General features: G+C 42.6%; 1 protein-coding gene across 1 annotated transcript in view; it reads left to right on the top strand.

Annotated features, from left to right (window-relative positions):
* The window catches only part of ADAMTS12 (ADAM metallopeptidase with thrombospondin type 1 motif 12), a 382516-nt gene that overhangs the window by 192420 nt on the left and 168194 nt on the right, over positions 1-21902 (top strand). The window contains exons 4-5 of the mRNA XM_052659198.1: positions 5031-5227; positions 6221-6304. Coding sequence (XP_052515158.1) covers positions 5031-5227; positions 6221-6304 — 281 coding nt within the window. The remainder of the gene's footprint in view (positions 1-5030; positions 5228-6220; positions 6305-21902) is intronic.

A 21902-nucleotide genomic window follows, 5' to 3' on the forward strand; every position in this document is an offset into this window, starting at 1 on the left:
ATTTTTAGTTCTCAATAAAAGAGGTAAACTTTTTTTTTTAATGAAATGGATTTCCTAGCTGAGACATCTATCCAAATCTATCCAAAGAACGCTATCCAAAGCCAGCCTGAAGGACACACACACACACCACTGGCAGTTCAGCGATCATTGCTAAAGGACATGGCCCCAGCATTGACATTCAGGTCTGTTGGGAAAGGCCACAGTGTCCTGCTAAAAAGGGGATCTGGTTGCAGGTGTGTGATGGCAGCCAACTGTTGACAGAGTGCATGGGTAATGGGAAGGTGTGCTGGTTCAACTCAGCACCAGAGCTGAAAGGTTACCGAGAGATGGTGTCGTCTGGTGGCCTAAACCTGTGCCATGTGGAATCCCCCTCAGGGTCATCTGCCACCTGATCGTAGTCACGGTCTTTTTTATGCTCTTTGCACAATCTGTGTTTGAAGAAAGTGTTCCGTAGCTAAAATAAAAATTTAAAGTAGGGGTTCAGTTCAGTTTCCTGTACATGAGGGTGGAGTCAGGGATGATGAAGAGAACATTTGTCCAAGGTTCTGGGACTTGCAAGTGGCTCAGTGCAGAAGTGGCCCAAGCCAGGCCCACAGGGAGTGGGGTGGTGGTCAGTGGTGGTCTCAGGGACTTCCCTGGCTGTCCAGTGGTTCAGACTTTGCCTTCCAATGCAGGGGGTATGGAGTCGATCTCTGGTCAGGGAGCTAAAATCCCACATTCTTGGGACCAAAACATAAAAAGAACAAAAAAGCAATGTTGTGACAAATTCAATAAGGACTTTAAAAGTAGTCCGCTTCAAAAAATCTTAAAAACAGTGGGCCTGGACAAGCTATCTAGGTTCTATTAGACTTAAGGCATTCTTCCTTTTTCTAGGCAAGTCTTGCCCGGGAATTTCACTCCTATCTCCACACCACAATTTAAATGTGATTCAGACTGACTTGTCTAAAATGCTCATATGCTGCTTAATGGCTATGAGGCTTTGGACAAATTTGAATAAATATAACCTCTATGAGTCTCATTTTTTCTCACTTAAAAATGATAAGAATAAGACTTACCTCAAATATTTGTTGAGAATTAAATACAGTTGGCCTTCCATGGCTACAGGTTCAACCAACCACATATTAGCAAACCTTGGCTAGAAAATACTGCCCTCTCTGAAAAAAAGCCTAGAAAATTCCAAAAAGAAAAATTTGAATTTATTGCTCATCTGCAACTGTTTGTTAACACATATATTGTATTTATAGCTATCTACATAGCATTTACTTTATATGAAGTATCACAAGCAATCTAGAGATAATTTAAAGTATACAGAAGGTTGTGCCTAGATTATATACAAACATGATGCCCCCTTATATATAAACTACTTCAATATTCATGGATATTGGCAGCTGCAGGGGTCCTGGAACCAATTCCCTATAGATATTAAAGGATGACTACAGTAAATATCAGATCTAAAAAAAATTCATCACAGGCCAGGTTCTCCATCAGAGGTGGCTGTTGGTGTTTGTGTTCTTGCCAAATTGTGTCCCAAGAATTCACTCTTGCTGGTGGCAAGAAGGTAGGAACAAGGGTACTAGGTCTTATCTGGAAGCTATAGAGTGTGACTGACTTGAGAGGATCTTCTTGGGGAAAACTGGCTCTCATACCTAGCAGTAGTTCCAGTTAAAGGCCAATATCCAATCAGCGGTAAACCATTCTAAGCTAAACATCCTTCTAAAGCTCCTTCCCCATGGGAACTCTGAGAACAAGGCAGCTGAAAAGAATCCAGATGAGGGAAGAGTTGAGTCATGGTAGGAGACAAATCCTAGAACAATTCCCTAAGCAGAAGAGGTAGCTTCTGGAAACTACTGGCATGCTAAACAGGCACTCTCTAGAGCACAGAAAAATATAATTTCCAGAGTCTTCTGCTCTGTGTTCACTTTCCCTGCTTCCTGATGATACTCGAACCTCCTCCAGGTGACTTCCTCAAGGCTTGGTCTGTTCCTGTCTGCAGGTAACCCCGAGTCTAAGACAGAAGTGGCAGAGAATGGCCCTGCTACCTGTTGTTGTTGTTCAGATGCCATGTCATGTCTGGCTCTTCCTGGCCCCGTGGACTGCAGCACACCAGGCTTCCCTGTCCCTTACCATCTCCTGGAGTTTGCCCAGGTTCATGTTCATTGAATCAGTGATGCTGATTCAACCATCAGCTTGAATCGGTGACCTGACCATCTCATCTTCTGCCACCCACTTCTCTTTCTGTCCTCAATCTTTCCCAGCCTCAGGGTCTTTCCCAATGAATCAGCTCTTGGCATCATGTGGTCAAAGTATTGGAGCTTCAGCTTCAGCATCCGTTCTTCCAATGAGTATTCAAGGTTGATTTCCTTTCAGAAAGACTGGTTTGATCTCCTTTCTGTCCAAGAGACTCTCAAGAGTCTTCTCCAGCATCACAGTTCGAAAGCATCAGTTCTTCAGTGCTCAGCTTTCGTTATGGTCCAACTCTCATATCTTTATGTGGCTATTGGAAAGGCCATAGCCTTAACTATATGCACCTTTGTTGGCAAAGGATGTCTTTGCTTTTAATACCTGTCTAGGTTTGTCTTCTACCTGAGAGAGTACTAAATGTGAGAGAGCTTTGTGAAGAGCTGCCAAAAGCATTTGGAAAAAGGAAAAAAACAGTTATTTGCATTTCCTTGGTATCTCCAGGGCCTCTATTCTGCTGGTGCACAGGGTATCCTGGACATCACAGTGGATGTTGCCCAGATCCTTGCTCTTCCTTCGCTTCTGATTACAAAAAGTCAGTCCTCTGTTAGGAATGGACCTCATCCTTACTTATACTGCCCCCTTGGCTAGATTTCTCCCCTTAAAACAAACACTTCGTGCATTGACAGGCAGATTCTTTACCACTAGCATCACCTGGAAAGCCCAAGTTTATTAAGCCCAAGAATAAAATTTGAATTTATTTAGACCTATGATGAACTGTGGTGTTGGAGAAGATTCTTGAGAGTCCCTTGAACTGCAAACAGATCCAACCAGTCCATCCTAAAGGAAATCAACCCTGAATATTCTTTGGAAGGACTGATGCTGAAGCTGGAACTCTTAATACTTTGGCCACCTTATGTGAAGATCTGACTCATTGATAAAGACCCTGATGCTGGGAAAGATTGAAAGCAGGAGGAGAAGGGGACAACATAGGATGAGATGGTTGGATGGCATCACCGACTCGATGGACATGAATTTGAGTAAGCTCCAGGAGTTGGTGATGGACAGGGAAGCCTGGTGTGCTGCAGTCCATGGGGTCTCAAAGAGTCGGACATGACTGAGCAACTGAACTGATGATCGTGTCTCATCTCTCTTTTGTAAATATTAGTCAGTGCAATGTGTCCTAACTTCACATAGTAAGCAAAACTGAGGAACCAGGATGGGTTACAGAGCAAATGAGTTTAATGAACTCCACAACCCAGAGAGCACTGTGGGCAGAGGGCAGGATGCGGTTTTGGTTGTTCCAATTCCGAGTCAGAGGCAGGGCCTCAGGAGGGAGTGGTGTTATAGATACCTTCAAAGAATAGGACCAGACTAATAAACGGAAATTACAAGGGGGAAGTTCTAGCTCAGTGCAGGAGAGGACTGGGAGTTGATGTGTGCCCCTAGCACCAGAAGTCTTCAAGCTGAGGCTGGGTGGCCATCACCAGGGATGAGGAATGGGTTGAGAGGTTTTCTGTTCTGCTTGCGTGTTCTCCCAGCCAGCGCTCCAGGGTCCTGTGGAGAGCAGGGAGCAGGTGTGTCACTGTCTTCCAGATAGAAATCTTCAAAGATTGGGACTCTGCTTGTCCATTAGCCCAGGCTTCTTGCCTTATTTACTCTTTTGGTAAATTCATCTTTTGTCTACTCCCTAACTCCTTTTGGCTTCCCTGCTGGCTCAGCTGGTAAAGAATCTGCCTGCAGTGCAGGAGACCTGGCTTTGATCCCTAGGTTGGGAAGATCCCCTGGAGAAGGGAACAGCTATCTACTCCAGTATTCTGGCCTGGGGAATTCCATGGACTGTATAGTCCATGGGGTCACTCGCTCACTCACTCACTCACTAAGCCATTCTGAGCCCATTGAAACCTTTCAGACTTGACCACCACCAGGCATTAAGCTTCTCAGTGTGTGAAGTAGCACTGCATTCTTGTTTTGGGTTTAAGCAGACCTCCTTCAAGTTTCAGGGCAGTGCTCCTCAAACTTCTGGGAGTTTGAAGATGTTTTCAGCTTTCTTCCTGATTCTGTAACCTCTCCTGGGTTTTGCCTTCCAAACTATGATCCTCATATGTTAAATATTTTCCAAAACCTGTGCCTCACCTTGAGAGTTTTACTGTCCTTTGCTAGATCTTCTCCAGCTCATTTTATACCTTCTTGGAATAGAATGTCCTGAACCACATGCCGCTTCTCCAGCTTACATTTCTGCAGTTTTATGCATGTTTACTCTGTGGAAGAAAGTGTGGTGTATATGGAAATGCATGATTTTAGGGCAGAAAAAATTCTGGTTCTTCCACTGATACTCTGGGCTTTGCAACTCTGGGGATGTTATTTAACCAGCCGCTTTGAGCATCAGTTTCCATATTTGCAAGATGGAGATAGCAGTATGCACGTCAGATGTTCAAGAGAATAAATGGCTTGGCATTTTAAAGCCTAGAACCCTGCCTTGCATTCAGTAAGCTCTGAATAATTTAGAGGAGTAGGAGGAGGAGAAGGGATAGAAAAAGTTCTCATTCTTGCTTGTAATGTCTTTTTCATAATAAGGGACCTATTTGATAAAATAGGTAACAATTATTTCAGAGCTGTACTTTGAATCTCCCTGTCATATTCTATTTTCACTTATGTTTGTCATATTAATTATTTTTCATTTCAGTGGAAGAATGGTATTCTTCTTCCATTTCAATCATGTAGATAAGAATGTTGTATTTGACCATTATTAAACATAACTTAAACTTACAGCCTTGCATCTTTATGAACGTAAGTAAGCAGTATGTGAGAGAGATAGAGAATGGACCCATTATCTTCTGGTTAATGTTTAGACAGTCCTGGCACCTCCCAGAAACAAGAGCTACTGCGAGAGAAGTGGGAGAGGAGCCACTTGCGAGGCAGAAGCCTCTCTCGGCGTTCCATCAGCAAGGAGAGGTGGGTGGAGACGCTGGTGGTGGCCGACACGAAGATGATTGAGTACCACGGGAGGGAGAACGTGGAATCCTATATCCTCACCATCATGAACATGGTATGTCAGACCTCATGGGGGCATGGGCAGCAGGTGAATAGATATCTCTAGAAATGCTCCACCCGCCAAATAAGAACCAAGAGACCTTTTTGTGGTTCTTTTATGTTCTTTAATTTTTTAATTTGTTTGGCTACACAGCTTGCGGGATCTTAGTTCCCCAACCAGGGACTGAACCTAGGCCCTTGGCAGTGAAAAGGCAGAGTTCTAACCACTGGTCTGCCACAGAATTCCCTGGTCCTACATATATAATATATAATATTTTTATATTTAGTATTTGTACTTATATTTATAAAATTTTCCATACCTAGTTGAACTAGATGGCTCAGTGGGTAAAGGATGTACCTGCAATGCAGGAGATCCTGGAGACATGGATTCAATCCCTGTGTTGGGAAGACCCCCTGGAGAAGGAAGTGGCAACCCACTCCAGTATTTTTACCTGTGAAAATCCCATGGACAGAAGAGCCTGGTGTGCTACAGTCCATGGGGTCGCATAGAGTTGACATGACTGAGCAACTAAACACACACATGCCTAGATAATTAAGGATGGAAATTCAAAGTAAATTGCTGTTTTTCTTAAAAACATGTATCCTAGGAAAACCTATAATTTATCATGTACATTTTCTAGTAGTTATTTATCAAATGACTGAATCATTTAAGCATGATTTTTTTCTCACTGATTTATATAGTAAATTATATAAGAATTTCCACAAATGAAACTGAGGCAAAGAACTGGAACATTATTTCTTCAAGATAGTTGGAGCCAGAATTGGAATAAAGTTAGTGGCCCCTAATTTCAAGCGTCCCTTTTGCATTGTAATGCTTTCTGCCTTCCCCGTTGGTCATGTCTCACTCATCTTTGAACTCCACCAAAAACTTCGGACCTATAAGATAAGGAATTATTGCAAAGGCATTACAGTGCTGGTTTTCTCCTCCTCCAGTATTTATCTGTTCTCTATTCACCTGAGACTAATGATTTTCCATTTCTGTCTCTAGGTCACCGGGTTGTTCCATAACCCAAGCATTGGCAATGCAATTCACATCATTGTGGTTCGGCTCATTCTACTTGAAGAAGAAGAGGTAAGGCATAGTGTCCCCACCACTCTTCCAACCTAGATCCTCACACTCCTTGGCATACTAAGTCACTTCAGCCATGGCCAGCTCTTTGGGACCCTATGAGCTGTAGCCCACCAGGCTCCTCTGTTCACGGGATTCTCCGGGCAAGAGTGCTGGAGTGGGTTGCCATTTCCTACTCCAGGAATCTTCCTAACTCAAGAATCTAACCTGCATCTCTTACATCTCCTGCAGTAGCAGGTGGGTTCTTTACCACTAGTGCCACCTGGGACGCCCTTCACACTCCCTACCCCCTATCTTCAGAAAAGCTGTTGATGGACAAGAAAGAGGGTACCAGAAAGCTGTCTGAAAGCCCATCTGTGTTATTTTCTTGGGAATTCAGGGATGTCAAGTGGGAGATTTCCAAGATATACATACTTGGAATCATCTGACAGTCTTTGTATCTAGTAACTCACAAATCAGCTTGACAGCAGTGCCTAAGAATATTCCAAAGTGGATTAAATCATGTTCTGACTGAGTGATTTCAAACAGTTCAAAGAGATGTGGAGATATTGAACCTTTTTACTGATTATTTCCCTCTTGCACAGTAACACATGTCTCTGTTCTGGGCCCACTGGTCTCTCTGCACTTTTACTTGGGGATTCCATCTGGCCTCAGAGACTTACAGAGCATGGACATGCTGAGACTCAGTTGATACCTCCAGCCTAGACCTGCTACTTGAGCTCCAGATTCATATCCAATTGCTTATTCAACCGCTCAACCTGGATGTGTTCTAAGCTACTTGAACTTGGAAACTTAATAAAATTTGAAATGGATTTCTCGGTTACTCGCTGCCCAAAGCATTTCACTTCTGCCTCCTGCCTTTCTTCAGCCCTCCTCTTCCCCATCTCAGTAAGCAGTACTATTATACACTGTTCAGAAGTCTGGGAATCATCCTTGATCCACCTTCCTTTCTTGTCTTGCACATCTTTCAGCAAAGCCCACAGTGCTCCTGCCTTCAAAATGCATCTCCAAATCACCCACTCTTAGTCATCTCCCCAGTCATTGTGTTTGTTTGGCTTTATCATTGATTGCCTTTATCCTCTTTACCACAGTGGAGTCCTTCATGTTCTTCCTGTTGTAATGCTTCCCTGCCCACCACCACTGTAATCCAATCTTGACATAGCAGTTTAGAATGGAAATTTTAAATACAAATTGAGGTGCTCCACTGAACAAAACATTTAATGGATTTTTGGGCTTCCCTGATAGTTCAGTTGGTAAAGAATTTGCTTACAATGCAGGAGCCCTCAGTTTGATTCCTGGGTCAGGAAAATCCCCTGGAGAAGGAATAGGCTACCCATTCCAGTATTCTTGGGCTTCCCTTGTGGCTCAGCTGATAGATTTTATTCACTTGCAATGAGGGAGACCTGGGTTTGATCCCTGGGTTGGGAAGATCCCCTGGAGAAGGGAAAGGCTACCCACTCCAATATTCTGACCTGGAGAATTCAATGGACTATATAGTCCATGGGGTCATAAAGAGTTGGACATAACTGAACAACTTTCACTTTCACAGGATAATTTCAGCATTTCTCACTCTGTCCTATGGAGAGTTTCATGATCTGGCCTTATTCCACTTTCCCATTTTTCTGTGTGTCACTCTCTGCCTTTCTTCACCACTTTGCACAGGACTTCATATAGGTTCTAGAGCACCCAAGGCATTCTTGAGCCTCGTGGCCTGTGCACTTGAGGTTCCCAATGCCTGAAACATCCCTCCCCTGGCTCTGCTCAGGGCTGGCACCTTGTGAACTCCAAGGCCTCTGTTTAAATGACACTTCTTCAGAGAGGCCTCAATGACCAGCCTTCCCAAAGCTGGCCCCACTTAGCATTCTCCATCACAGAATGGAGTTTACTTCCTTTCTTAATTCATTAATATTCTATGTATTTGTTTACTTTTTTCTTGCTTATCTCAATCACCATCAGAATGTGAATTCCAGGAGAGCAGTAAATATGTTTATTCTTGGCTTTATCTCTAGCACCTAACACAGTGCCTGGGCATAAATGAATGAATAAATGAATTAAGTGAAATTTAATGAATGAATGAAACATCCAACCTGGTGAAATGATTTTGAAATCTATAGCTCTTAACCAGCAGCTGAGATAAAGAAGGGTGTTATTCAAATCTCCATTAACAGGAATTGTTCAGTTGCTCAGTTGTGTCCTGTTCTTTGGGACCCCATGGACTGCAGCATGACAAGCTTCCCTGTCTTTCACTATCTTCCAGAGTTTGCTCAAACTCATGTTCGTTGAGTTGATGATGCCATCCAACAATCTCATCCTCTGTAGCCCCTTTCTCCTCCTGCCCTCAATCTTTCCCAGCATGAGGGTCTTTTCCAGTGAGTCAGCTCTTCACATCAGGTGCCCAGAGTATTGGAGCTTCAGCTATAGCACCTGTAATTCCATTGAATATTCAGGGGTGATTTCCTTTAATCTTGATTTCCTTTGATCTTGCTGTCCAAGGCAATCTTAAGAGTCTTCTCCAGCACCACAACTTGAAAGCATCAATTTTTTGGTGCTCAGCCTTCTATGTGGTCCAGCTCTCATATCTGTACATGACTACTGGTAAAACTGTAGCTTTGACTATTTGGACCTTTGTTGGCAAAGTAATGTCTCTGCTTTTTAACACATTTTCTAGATTCGTCATAGCTTTACTTCCAAGGACCAAAAGTCTTTTAATTTCATGGCCACAATCACCAAAGTGATTTTGAAGCCCAAGAAAATAAAGTCTGTCACTGTTTCCATTGTTTTCCATCTATTTACCATGAAGTGATGGGACCAGATGCTATGATCTTCATTTTTTGAATGTTGAGTTTTAAGCCAGCTTTTTTACTCTCCTCTTTCACTTTCATCAAGAGGCTCCTCATTTCCTCTTCAATTTCTACCATTAGGGTTGTGACATCTACATATCTGAGATTACTGATATTTCTCCCAGCAACCTTGATTCCAGCTTGTGCTTCATCGAGCCTGGCATTTCACATGATGTACTACATATAAGTTAAGTAAGCAGGGTGACGATATACAGCCTTGACCTATTCCTTTCCCAATTTGGAACCAGTCCATTGTTCCATATCTGGTTCTTACTGTTGCTTCTTGACCTGCATACGAGTTTCTCAGGAGGCAGGTAAGGTGGTTTGGTATTCCCATCTCTTAAGAATTTTCCAGTTTGTTGTGATCTACACAGTCAAAGGCTTTAGCATAGTCAATGAAGCAGAAGTAGATGTTTTTCTGGAATTCCTTCATTTTTTGTGTGATCCAATGAATGTTGGCAATTTCATCTCTGGTTCCTCTGCTTTTCTAAATCCAGCTTGAACATTTGGATGTTCTCGGTTCACATACTGTTAAAGCCTACCTGAAGGATTTTGATCATTACCTTGCTTGCATTTGAAATGAGTGCAATTATGTGGTGGTTTGAACACTCTTTGGCATTGCCCTTCTTTGGGACTGGAATGAAAACTGACCTTTTCCAGTCTTATGGCCAGTGCTAAGTTTTCCAAATTTGCTGGCATATTGACTGCAACACTTTAACAGCATCATCTGTTAGGATTTGAAATATCTCAGCTGGAATTCCATCACCTCCACTAGCTTTGTTGTACTAATGCTTCCTAAGGCCCACTTGACTTCACACTCCAGGATGTCTGGCTCTAGGTGAGTGATCACACTATCATGGTTGTCTGGGTCATTAAGACCATTTTTTTGTATAGTTCTTCTGTGTATTCTTCCTACCTCTTCTTAATATCTTCTGCTTCTGATGGGTCCATACCATTTCTGTCCTTTATCAAGCCCATCTTTGCATGAATTGTTCCCTTGGTGTCTCAATTTTTTTGAAGAGATCTCTAGTCTTTCCCATTCTATTGCTTTCCTCTACTTCTTTGCACTGTTTGCCTATGAAGGCTTTCTTGCTCTTCTTTGGAACTCTGCTTTCAGATGCATATATCTTTCCTTTTCTCCTTTGCCTTTCACTTCTCTTCTTTTCTCAGCTATTTGTAAGGCCTGAGAGAGAACCATTTTGCTTTTTTGCCTTTTTTTTCTTGGGGATAGTTTTGGTCACCACCTCCTATACAATGTTATGAACCTCCGTCCATAGTTCTTCAGCCACTCTATCAGATCTAATCCCTTGATTTGTCACTTCCAGTGTATAAGGGATTTGGTCTAGTGATTTTCACTACTTTTCTCAGTTAAAGTCTGAATTTTGCAAATAGGAGACCTGAGGTCAAAATGCTCAAGGCAAGTTTTACTGTTTTCTGTGTGGAAGCCACCACAATAGAAGATCTTAATGTCAGTGATCTCTGAAGCCTTATCCTTTTTCCTTCCTCTCTCCACTATCACTTACACTTGCCTTAGTCACTAAAGACATACTTTGGGTATCATGAAATACCTATTATTTCCCTTTCTGTAAACGTTTTTTTAAAAGATTTAACCCAAACTTAGAAACTAGGCAAAACAAAGACTATGTATCCTTTCAGTGGCTAGCATGACTCTTCTCACTCTATGGGGATGTGGATTTGTTTGGTTATGGTCTAGACAGCTGTGAAAAGAAGAGAAGCGAAAAGCAAAGGAGAAAAGGAAAGATATAAGCATCTGAATGCAGAGTTCCAAAGAATAATAGCAAGGAGAGAGAAGAAAGCCTTCCTCAGCGATCAGTGCAAAGAAATAGAGGGAAACAACAGAATGGGATAGACTAGAGATCTCTTCAAGAAAATTAGACACACCAAGGGAACATTTCATGCAAAGATGGGCTTGATAAAGGACAGAAATGGTATGGACTTAACAGAAGCAGAAAATATTAAGAAGAGGTGGCAAGAATACACAGAAGAACTGTACAAAAAAGATCTTCATGACCAAGATAATCATGATGGTGTGATCAGTCACCTAGAGCCAGACATCCTGGAATGTGAAGTCAAGTGGGCCTTAGGAAGCATAAGTACAACAAAGCTAGTGGAGGTGATGGAATTCCAGTTGAGCTATTTCAAATCCTGAAAGATGATGCTGTTAAAGTGTTGCAGTCAATATGCCAGCAAATTTGGAAAACTCAGCAGTGGCCAAAGGACTGGAAAAGGTCAGTTTTCATTCCAGTCCCAAAGAAAGGCAATGCCAAAGAATGCTCAAACTACCACACAGTTGCACTCATCTCACACACTAGTAAAGTAATGCTCAAAATTCTCCAAGCCAGGCTTCAGCAATACGTGAACCGTGAACTTTCAGATGTTCAAGCTGGTTTTAGAAAAGGCAGGGGAACCAGAGATCAAATTGCCAACATCCGCTGGATCATTGAAAAAGGAAGAGAGTTCCAGAGAAACATCTATTTCTGCTTTATTGACTATGCCAAAGCCTTTGACTGTGTGGATCACAATAAACTGTGGAAAATTCTGAAAGAGATGGGAATACCAGACCACCTGACCTGCCTCTTGAGAAACCTATATGCAGGCCAGAAAGCAACAGTTAGAACTGGACATGGAACAACAGACTGGTTCCAAACAGGAAAACGAGTACGTCAAGGCTGTATATTGTCACCTCACTTATTTAACTTCTATGCAGAGTACATCATGAGAAATGCTGGGCTGGAAGAAGCACAAGCTGGAATCAAGATTGCCGGGAGAAATATCAATAACCTCAGATATGCAGATGACACCACCCTTATGGCAGAAAGTGAAGAGGAACTAAAAATCCTCTTGATGAAGGTGACAGTGGAGAATGAAAAAGTTGGCTCAACATTCAGAAAACGAAGATCATGGCACCAGTCCCATCACTTCATGGAAATAGATGGGGAAACAGTGGAAACAGTGTCAGATTTTATTTGGGGGGGCTCCAAAATCACTGTAGATGGTGATTGCAGCCATGAAATGAAAAGACACTCCTTGGAAGGAAAGTGATGACCAACCTAGATAGCATATTGAAAAGCAGAGACATTACTTTGCCAACAGAGGTCCATCTAGTCAAGCTATGGTTTTTCCAGTGGTCATGTATGGATGTGAGAGTTGGACTGTGAAGAAAGCTGAGCACCGAAGAATGGATGCTTTTGAACTGTGGTGTTGGAGAAGACTCTTGAGAGTTTCTTGGACTGCAAGGAGATCAAACCAGTCCATTCTAAAGGAGATCGGCCCTGGGTGTTCATTGGAAGGACTGATGCTAAAGCTGAAACTCCAAAACTTTGGCCACCTCATGCGAAGAGTTGACTCATTGGAAAAGATTCTGATGGTGGGAGGGATTGGGGGCAGGAGGAGAAGGGGATGACAGAGGATGAGATGGCTGGATGGCATCACCAACTCAATGGACATGAGTTTGAATGAACTCTGGGAGTTGGTGATGGACAGGGAGGCCTGGCATGCTGCAATTCATGGAGTCGCAAAGAGTCGGACACGTCTGAGCAACTGAACTGAACTGATGGTAAAGTAAGGTGATAACATTCAGGAAACTGATAGAATACAAATGGATTTTGTCAAGTAGAATTGGAAAGAATTTTTGTCCAGCTGAGAAGATAACTACAAAGATTATGGTTTTATTGCTCTGTGGTCCATTACATAATTGTGTATCTAATTTAGCAGTCTTAGTCCAGCATTCCTTTTCTTTGTTTTTCTTTTTTTTTTTTAAACTATGATTGCATCAGTTTTTAGTATCTGCCTTCGATCCAGTTTTGCCATCTTGCTTGTCTCCTTATTAGTGAGTTAAGTAAATCTTGAACATCTGCTCACCATATATTTGTATGAGAATTATGTTTTTAACTTTTTGAAAATTATGCTTGACTAACTTACAAGAAAATTATACTTGACAATTGCCATTACTGCCATTACCCCTACCATAGTTTGGCCAAACTATAGGGAGGGAACACAGCCCTGCTGCTTAATAGAAAACTGGGTTAAAGATTTACTGAGCATGGCCCTGCTTTTCAGAGCAAGACTCAAATTCCCCCACAGCCAGTCCCTCCCATCAGGAAGCTTCCACAAGCCTCTTATCCTTTTGCATCAGAGGGCAGACAGAATAAAAACCACAATCACAGAAAACTAACCAAACTGATCAGTTGGTTAGTCTAACTCAATGAAACTATGAGCCATGCTATGTAGGGCCACCTGAGACAGATGGGTCATGGTGGAAAGTTCTGACAAAACGTGGTCCACTGGAGAAGAGAGTGGCAAACCACTTCAGGATTCTTGCCTTGAAAACCCATAAACAGTATGACAAGGCAAAAAAATATGACACTGAAAGATGAACTGCTCAGGTCAGTAGGTGCCCAATATACTACTAGAGAAGAGTGGAGAAATAACTCCAGAAAGAATGAAGGGATGGAGCCAAAGCAAAAACAATGCCCAGTTGTGGATGTGACTGGTGATAGAAGCAAGGGCCGATGCTGTAAAGAGCGATATTGCATAGGAACCTGAAATGTTAAGCACATAAATCAAGGTAATTTGAAAGTGGTCAAACAGGAGAAGGCAGAAGTGAACATCGACATTTTAGAAATCAGTGAACTAAAACGGCCTGGAATGGACAAATTTAATACAGATGACCATTATATTTACTACTGTGGTCAAGAATCCCTTAGAAGTGGCCCTCATAGTCAACAAAAGAGTCTGAAATGCAGTTCTTAGGTGCAGTCTCAAAAATGACAGAATAATCTCTGTTCATTTCCAAGGCAAACCATTCAGTATCACAGAAATCCAAGTCTATGCCCCAACCACTAATGCCAAAGAAGCTGAAGTTGAACACTTCTATGAAGACCTACAAGACCTTCTAAAACTAACACCAAAAAAGATGTGCTTTTCATCATAGGGGACTAGAATTCAAAAGTAGGAAGTCAAGAGATACCTGGAGTAACAGGAAAGTTTTGCCTTGGAGTACAAAATAAAGCAGGGCAATGGCTAACAGAGTTTTCCCAAGAGAATACACTTGTCATAGCAAACACCCTCTTCCAACAATACAAGAGATGACTCTACTCATGGACATCACCAGATGGTCAATACTGAAATCAGATTGATTATATTCTTTGCAGCTGAAGTTGGAAAAGCTCTATACAGTTAGCATAAACAAGACTGGGAACTGACTGTGGCTCAGATCATGAACTCCTTATTGCCAAATTCAGACTTACATTGAAGAAGTAGAGAAAATCACTAGATTGTTCAGGTATGACCTAGATCAAATCCCTTACAATTATACAATAACAAATAGATTCAAGGGATTAGATCTGATAGAGTACCTGAAGAACTATAGACAGAGGTTCATGACATATGCAGAGTACATCAGGTGAAATGCCAGACTGTATGAAGGACAAGCTAGAATCAAGATTACCAGGAGAAATATTAATAACCTCAGATATGCAGATGACACCTTTACATCAGAAAGTGAAGAAGAACTAAAGAGCCTCTTGATGAAAATGAAAGAGAAGAATGAAAAACCTGGCTTAAAACTCAACATTAAAAAAATAAAGATCATGGCATCTGGTCCCATCACTTCATGGCAAATACATGCGGAAACAATGGAAACAGTGACAGACTTAATTTTCTTGGGCTCCAAAATCACTGCAAATGGTGACTGCAGCCATGAAATTAAAAGATGCTTGCTCCTTGGAAGAAAAGTTATGACAGATAGAGATAGCATATTAAGAAGCAGAGACATTACTTTGCTGACAAAGGTCCATCTAGTCAAAGTTATGGTTTTTCCAGTAGTCATGTATGGATGTGAGAGTTGGACCATAAAGAAAGCTGAGTGCTGAAGAATTGATGTTTTGAACTGTGGTGTTGGAGAAGACTCTTGAGAGTCCCTTGGACTGCAAGGAGTTCTAACCAATCAACCCTAAAGGAAATCAACCTTGAATATTCACTGGAAGGACTGATGATGAAGCTCCAATACTTTGACCACCTGATGCGAAGAACTGTCTCATGAGGAAAGACCTTGATGCTGGGAAATATTGAAGGCAGGAGGAGAAGGGATCGACAGAGGACGAGATGGTGGATGATATCACCAACTCGATGAACATGAGTTTGAGCAAACTCTAGGATTTGGTGATGGACAGGGAAGCCTGGCTTGCTGCAGTCCATGGGGTTGCAAAGAGTTGGACATGACTAAACAACTGAACTGACTGACTGATCTTGGAGGGCAAATCTTCACTCTTGGAAAATGGTCTAACATATATGCATGCTCAGCCATGGTTTTGGCAGTGAGGGGAAGGAAGTTTCTCCTAAGTGTAGAAAGGAAAACCTTTACCCTCACAGTTTCAACAATAGCCTTAGTAGGAGCTCAATATGTGTTTTCCATGGATTGGAGCCCTTTGAACCATGCAACTCTTCATTTTCGGAAACAAGGCCGCCAAAGTCTCACTGCCAGTGGAATCCTTTGAAAGAGCTTGATTGGTCATTACCCCTTTGGCCCTATCACGATTACATTGTTTTTCTTTCCATCCTCATTTGGCAAATGCAATGAGACACACATGAATTGCTATAAAATAGCCACAGCTTCCTTTGTCCCAATTGCCAAATGTCTTCCTCATTCAAACTTTTATAGAATCTCCAAGTGGCACAGGGTTCACAATTTGACAACAGAATTGCCAGCCCATTGGAGCATTGCAGTTAACAGTTCCCATTTTCTTGATTCTCGGAGAACAGTTGGATCTGTTCTTCACATCTTGGACTAATAAGCATCCCTGAGAAAGAGCAGTAATGATTCCTTAATTAACATTGAGGTAGCAGCCACAAGTGGAGAAGACAATGGCAACCCACTCTAGTACTCTTGCCTGGAGAATCCCAGGGATGGGGGAGCCTGGTGGGCTGCCATCTATGGGGTCACACAGAGTCGGACACAACTGAAGCAACTTAGCAGCAGTAGCCACAGGCAGAAAGTTTAGTGTGAGGTGTTGAGAGGTGACTGCTCTTGAGCAGGGAGACTTGAGTTCGAGTCCCGACTCTGTCATCATCCCACCTCTGTCATTATCCCGTGGTAACTGAGAAAGTCCCATCACGGCTGCATCCCTCCTTTTTCTTCATCTGCAAATGAGAAGCGAGTGGTGGTGCATCAGCTCTTTGTCAAATGCCGTGTTAGCCACTGAAGGTACTAACACAAATCTAAGTCCTATTTCCTGATTCTAAGGAGCTTAGCATCTCCTGCACAAAGACACAAAGTAGAAAACTTCAAACTGAGATCGCTTGTTGTGAAAAAAGGAAACTGTGATTGCGCTGGAGGCAGGAGAGAATATAGCTGATCAAAACCTGCCCACCTCCATTCCCACTGGGTCTTGTTCCAGTGTTGCCCGTCTCTGTGCATGACATCAACATGCATCCAGTTGTAGGAGCCAAGGTCCTAGAAATCGTTCATGATCCCGCCTCCTCCCGCCTCCACCCCAAATCCAGCCCATCATCAGGTACTGTCAGTTTTCTCTGACAAACTCCATTTACATCACTTAAAGTCAGGACCAGTTGTCTCTTCCGTGGGCTCTAGGTGTATATACTTTCTGTTCTATTTGGATTCCTTTGGATCTTGTTTTCTCATTGCAGACAGGATGATCTCCAAATGGTAATCTGATTATCTCTACTCTCCTGACATCCCTTCCCAAAGCACATGCCTGATTTAAAGCAATCCAGTGTTTTCCTGATTCCCTCTCTAAACTCTTACTGTGTCCCACTTGCTGTTAGGATAGAGTGATAGTTTTCTATTCATCATGCTTTCTCCTACTGCTAATCTTGTTGTTCAGCCTGTCTTCCTTGTGGAGTTCAGTTAGTTAACACCTTTATCTTTCAGATCTCAGTTCAAGTGTCACTTGGCTGAGGAAGCCTTCCTTGAGATCCATGCTCAGTAACATTCTATTATATAATTCCACAACACTGCATTTCTCCTTTGTAGCACATTTCTGAGTTATAATTTTATATCTCTTGGCCTGATGCACTCTCGTGCATTAGTGTGTGGGACTTAAGTGCAGAGGCTGGGTCTGGTGTTGCTCACCACTCAGCCCCACTGGTTTAGAACAGATAAAGGAAAGCGTGAATGAGTGAGAGCAACAGTCAGTGGGTGAAGCTAAGGGTCAACAGTGGCCAAATCATGACAAGCCTATCACCCCTGATGGGATGTGGATCTAATCCTTTGAAACCTTCTGGATGATTCCAAACTGAGAGATGAAGTGGAGAGAGAAGCATTAGAGAGATGGCTCTGGGGCTCTGTGGAGAGTGACATGAGGTGGGGGACACGGAGGTAGGTCTCTGCCATCAGTGAGTTCCTATGACTCTCTTCTTCCTTATTCAAAATCCTACCTGGCAGCCCACACCATTTTGGCTTTCATTTTCTGTGCTGGGTTCAAGAGCCTTGGTGGTCAACCTCCATACGGAAAATACACTTCCTCTGTGTCAGCTGCACGTGTACTCAGTTGTGTCCGGCTGTCTGCGACCTCTTGGATTGTAGCCCACTAGGCTCCTCCGACCATGGGACTTTCTAGCTAAGATTACTGGAGTAGGGCGCTATTTCTCAGTTACTGCCATGTGAAAACCACTGTGGAATTGCATCACATTTTGAGGATAAGTTTGACATGATACTCATTTTGGAGCATCCTAGAGACATCTCAAGGAATAGAGGGTTATATTTCAGACCAGTGGAAACACACATACACAAAACCATGAGCTGGAAATGTTTGCCGTGCTGATTAAGACATCATGGGCCAAGAAATCAGAGTGGCTTCACATATGAACCAACTTGCTCTCTTTCCTGTCTTGCTTCCATCCAGCCTTGAATCAAACTCTCATCTTCACTTTATGACCCTATCCTATCTTTTGAACTCCTGTTCTCCCTCAGGGACTCAGACACAAACTTAGCCTTTTAGCCCTTTCCACTTAAGACCAATTCATTCAATGACCTCCCTGCTCAACAGTTGGCCAGGGACTGCTCTCTTCCCTCCTACTTCTGTGAGCAGTTGACATCGTGGCAAGCACAGATTTATAGTTAGTCCCACCTCTTCCTAGCCATATAAGCTCTGGTAGGTTTCTTGTCTGTGCCCCCATTTCTTCATTTGGTAAAATGGGGATAAGAATGTTTACTTCCTGGTGTTGCTGTGAGAATGAAGCATGTTAATTCATATAATGGTCAGCATAGTCAGGCTTGTTGAAACCATTCCATCAGTGTTACTTATCAGTATCATTCTCATTCTTATCATCGTCATCATCATTATTTAGGTCTCACAGCAACCCTGGCAACTGTTACTATTATACTCATTTCACAGATGAGGAGATTGTACCAAAGTTTTTTGATGGAAAACAAAACACCTGAAGGAGATGAATAGGGTCTTTAGAATCTGGAGACTTCTTTTAAGAACAGGATAGAGCCAAAGCTGGGGTGGGAGTGAGTTGTGATGAAGCCAGCCACATGGCCCCAGATCACAGTGCCACTGAGGGGTAGGGCCTTGGGGTGTCAGGCTGGCTTGAAGGAGCAGCAGGGCTGACAAATAGGAAAGAGATGTCTGTTTGCACAGAGAATGTCTCTCCATCTTTAGTGTTGGGTTCACTTCTGTGAGACTCTGGAGTTAAAAGCCTGTTGACTTTGGCAACTCAGACTGGTGACCTCCCCTGTCCCCAGGGTGATGTGTGGGTCTGTAATAATCTGTAGAACTGCTGCTTTTTCAAGATAAATGTCAAAAAATATGGGCAATGAATTTGTACACTCACCACTTTAAAAAATACCAAGTATCTCTTCCTCTGACCATCAGATGAGTTATTCCTTAGGTACACTGGAAGTTTTTAGGTTAAACTTTTTACTGCTTTTCTCTCTCTGCCTGTTCTCTTTCTTTTAAGAACCTAAGCCTAGCTAGCAGAGCATGATCAGACTGTGCAGTGAATCACAAATTCTCTAGGAAATCAATACATGATCTTTTTTTCATTATAATGAGAGAGATTACAAAGAGGACAACTTATAATAAAAGCCACGTTCTTGCAAAATCAATTTCTCTCTCGCATTTGGGACTATTTCTGCAAGCCATTGCTGACTTCCTCTAGGTCACCTCCCTGTTCAATCAGGTCACATACTCAAATGAATAGGAAAGGGGAAGTGAGAAGTGAATTGGACTGAAGTGGATGAGAAAATGAGGTGAGAAAAAATGAGGAAGGAACAAAAAGGGAAATCTATTTTTGTTTACAAAGGAAATGGGAAAAAAAATTGTGTGGATGGGGGTTTGTTTTGAGAAGTGCAGATAATGACAAGGATGTTTTATAGGAAATGTTCAGTACAAGCCTCCCCTTATTCATCGTGCATCAGTGTTATCTCTCTGAAGCTCTTCTGTATCTTGTGCATGCTGAGAGCTACATGGTGTTGAGGCATAGCTAACCATGGCTCCTGGGATCACGTGCATTCAAGAAACTGAGTATTTCTTGGACTTAGTCTCTTATGAGACTTGGAGATGAAGAGGCTGAAAAAAGTTGTGCTCAATTAAAATTTCCTGCAAGAGTCGTGACATCTAATAGGAAAGTAGTAACATGGAACTTGTGTTAAATGCCACATACTGTAAATGAAAGTTCTATACAAGGGCAAAGTACCGAGCTACAAATGACCAGCAGCTCAGTGAATTGCACTTGCTTTGGCTATAAGAAGAACTGGCAAAGGCAATAAGGAGAAAGCAAGCATGATTTGAGGGTAGACTTGGGGCTCTAACATTTTTTTTTCTTTCTTCTGTTGACAAAAGTTCAATTAACTACTAAGTTAAGAGAAAAAGAATTTTACTCAAGCTAAACTGAGGTTTATAATCTGGAAGGCAGATTCTCAGAAATCTCTGAGAGTAACATCACACAATTTTAACATTTCAACCTAGTGCAGCAAATGCTGTGAACCAAGGCGCACACGACATATTTGTAGAAAACTCCTCCAGATGAGGAGGCAGGGAAGACTTCTTGGAAATGTCCCAGTTGAGTCTTTAAAAATTAATGGATAGCGGGTAAGTTAAAGGGAATAAATATGGAGAGAAATGAGGCTTTCTAGACAGAGGAGGCAGCCTGAAGAAAGCAAGGAGAGAAAAAACATATGTCTGGGGGTGAGGCAAATGGTAACACAGGCAGTTTGAATGTTGCTGGGACACAAACTGTGAGGTTGAAGCATGAAGGGAGGGCTTCCTGGAGGCTAGACTTTGAAAGGTCTCAAGTCTTGCATGGTGATATGAGCAGACTTTGGTTTTGGCTGGACCTACCTGGTGATGGCAAGGAGGATAGATTTAAAAAGAAGAAGGAGAACAGTGAAAAGATGCTACAAGAATTAATTCAAGAATAAAATGATGAGGGTTTGAACTCAGACAGTTGGGAGTAAAGATGGAGAGAAGGTTGAGTTAACAGCACATGATGGCAAACTGGGCTGTTGAAAGAGAGAGGAGACCAATAGGAGGACACCAACTTGATGATGGTTCCTGTAACTAAGAAGATGCGGGAAGAATAGCAGGTTAACAGGGAGACAGAGTGTCAGCGACGTGGAGTTAGGGCTGTCTGTGGTGCAAGCCAGAAGAGTGTGTCCATCAAGAGATTTGGGTCCATGAGTTTGACCCAACCTCCCTCTAGGAGGTTGGGAATGAGATATAGACTTGAAAGTTAATAGTGTATAGGTGAATACCCAAAATAAAACTGTGATCAAGAGTTAACTATTAATAGCAATGAGCCAAAAAGAAGAAGAGCTACCCAAGAACAGGCCTGAGAGTAAGAAGAGGAAGGAGAGCTAGGGGATCTCAGAAGTAGAGGGTCTCTGTCTGTGTTTGTCTTCCCCTGGTGGTGGGAGTGTGAGGTGGGGGAGATAAATAAACAGTAACCATCAGTATTTGAATTGCTAAGTCTTTCCAATTACTCAAAGCAAAATATTTAGAGAAGTGTCTTCCAACTCATTGGAAGAGACAATGTGATGCTGGCAAAGATTTGAGGGCAGGAGGGAAAAAGGGGATGACAGAGATGAGATGGTTGGATAGCATCACTGACCCTATGGACAAACTCTGGGAGTTGGTGAAGGACAGGAAAGCCTGGTGTGCTGCAGTCCACGGGATCCCAAAGAGTAAAGACACAACTGAGAAACTGAAAAACAGCTTCGGTAGTTTGAAAACCACCAGTCCTGGACTAGTAGCTGCAAAACTGGCATTCCAACCTTGCTCTGCCAAAACCAGCTCTGAGTTGGCTGAAGTCCTCCCCTCTAAGACCTGGATCTCCTCACTGTTTAAACAAGAGGACTGGACTTATAATTCCTAAGGCCCTTCAAGGAAATGGACTCATAGTAACATTGGGAAAACTGGAGGCAGAGTCTGTGCAGCAGGGTCTGGAAGATGACTGTTTCCCCAGGTCCTTGCTCACATTTGAATTTGGCTCAGTATCCAGGGAGAGTGGATATTTGTAGACATTTGCTTTTCTTTAAACAGACACACATGTAGATTGGTGTGTAAGTTCTTGCAAAATGATGAGTCCAATGCGAAGAACTGACTCATTTGAAGTGACCCCGATGCTGGGAAAGATTGAGGGCAGGAGGAGAAGGGGACGACAGAGGATGTGAGATGGTTGGATGGCATCACCGACTCAATGGATATGAGTTTGGGTGAACTCCGGGGGTTGGTGATGGACAGGGAGGCCTGGCATGCTGCAGCTCATGAGGTCAC

Source organism: Budorcas taxicolor, chromosome 20 (assembly GCF_023091745.1).
Source record: "Budorcas taxicolor isolate Tak-1 chromosome 20, Takin1.1, whole genome shotgun sequence".
Classification (NCBI taxonomy): Eukaryota; Metazoa; Chordata; class Mammalia; order Artiodactyla; family Bovidae; genus Budorcas; species Budorcas taxicolor.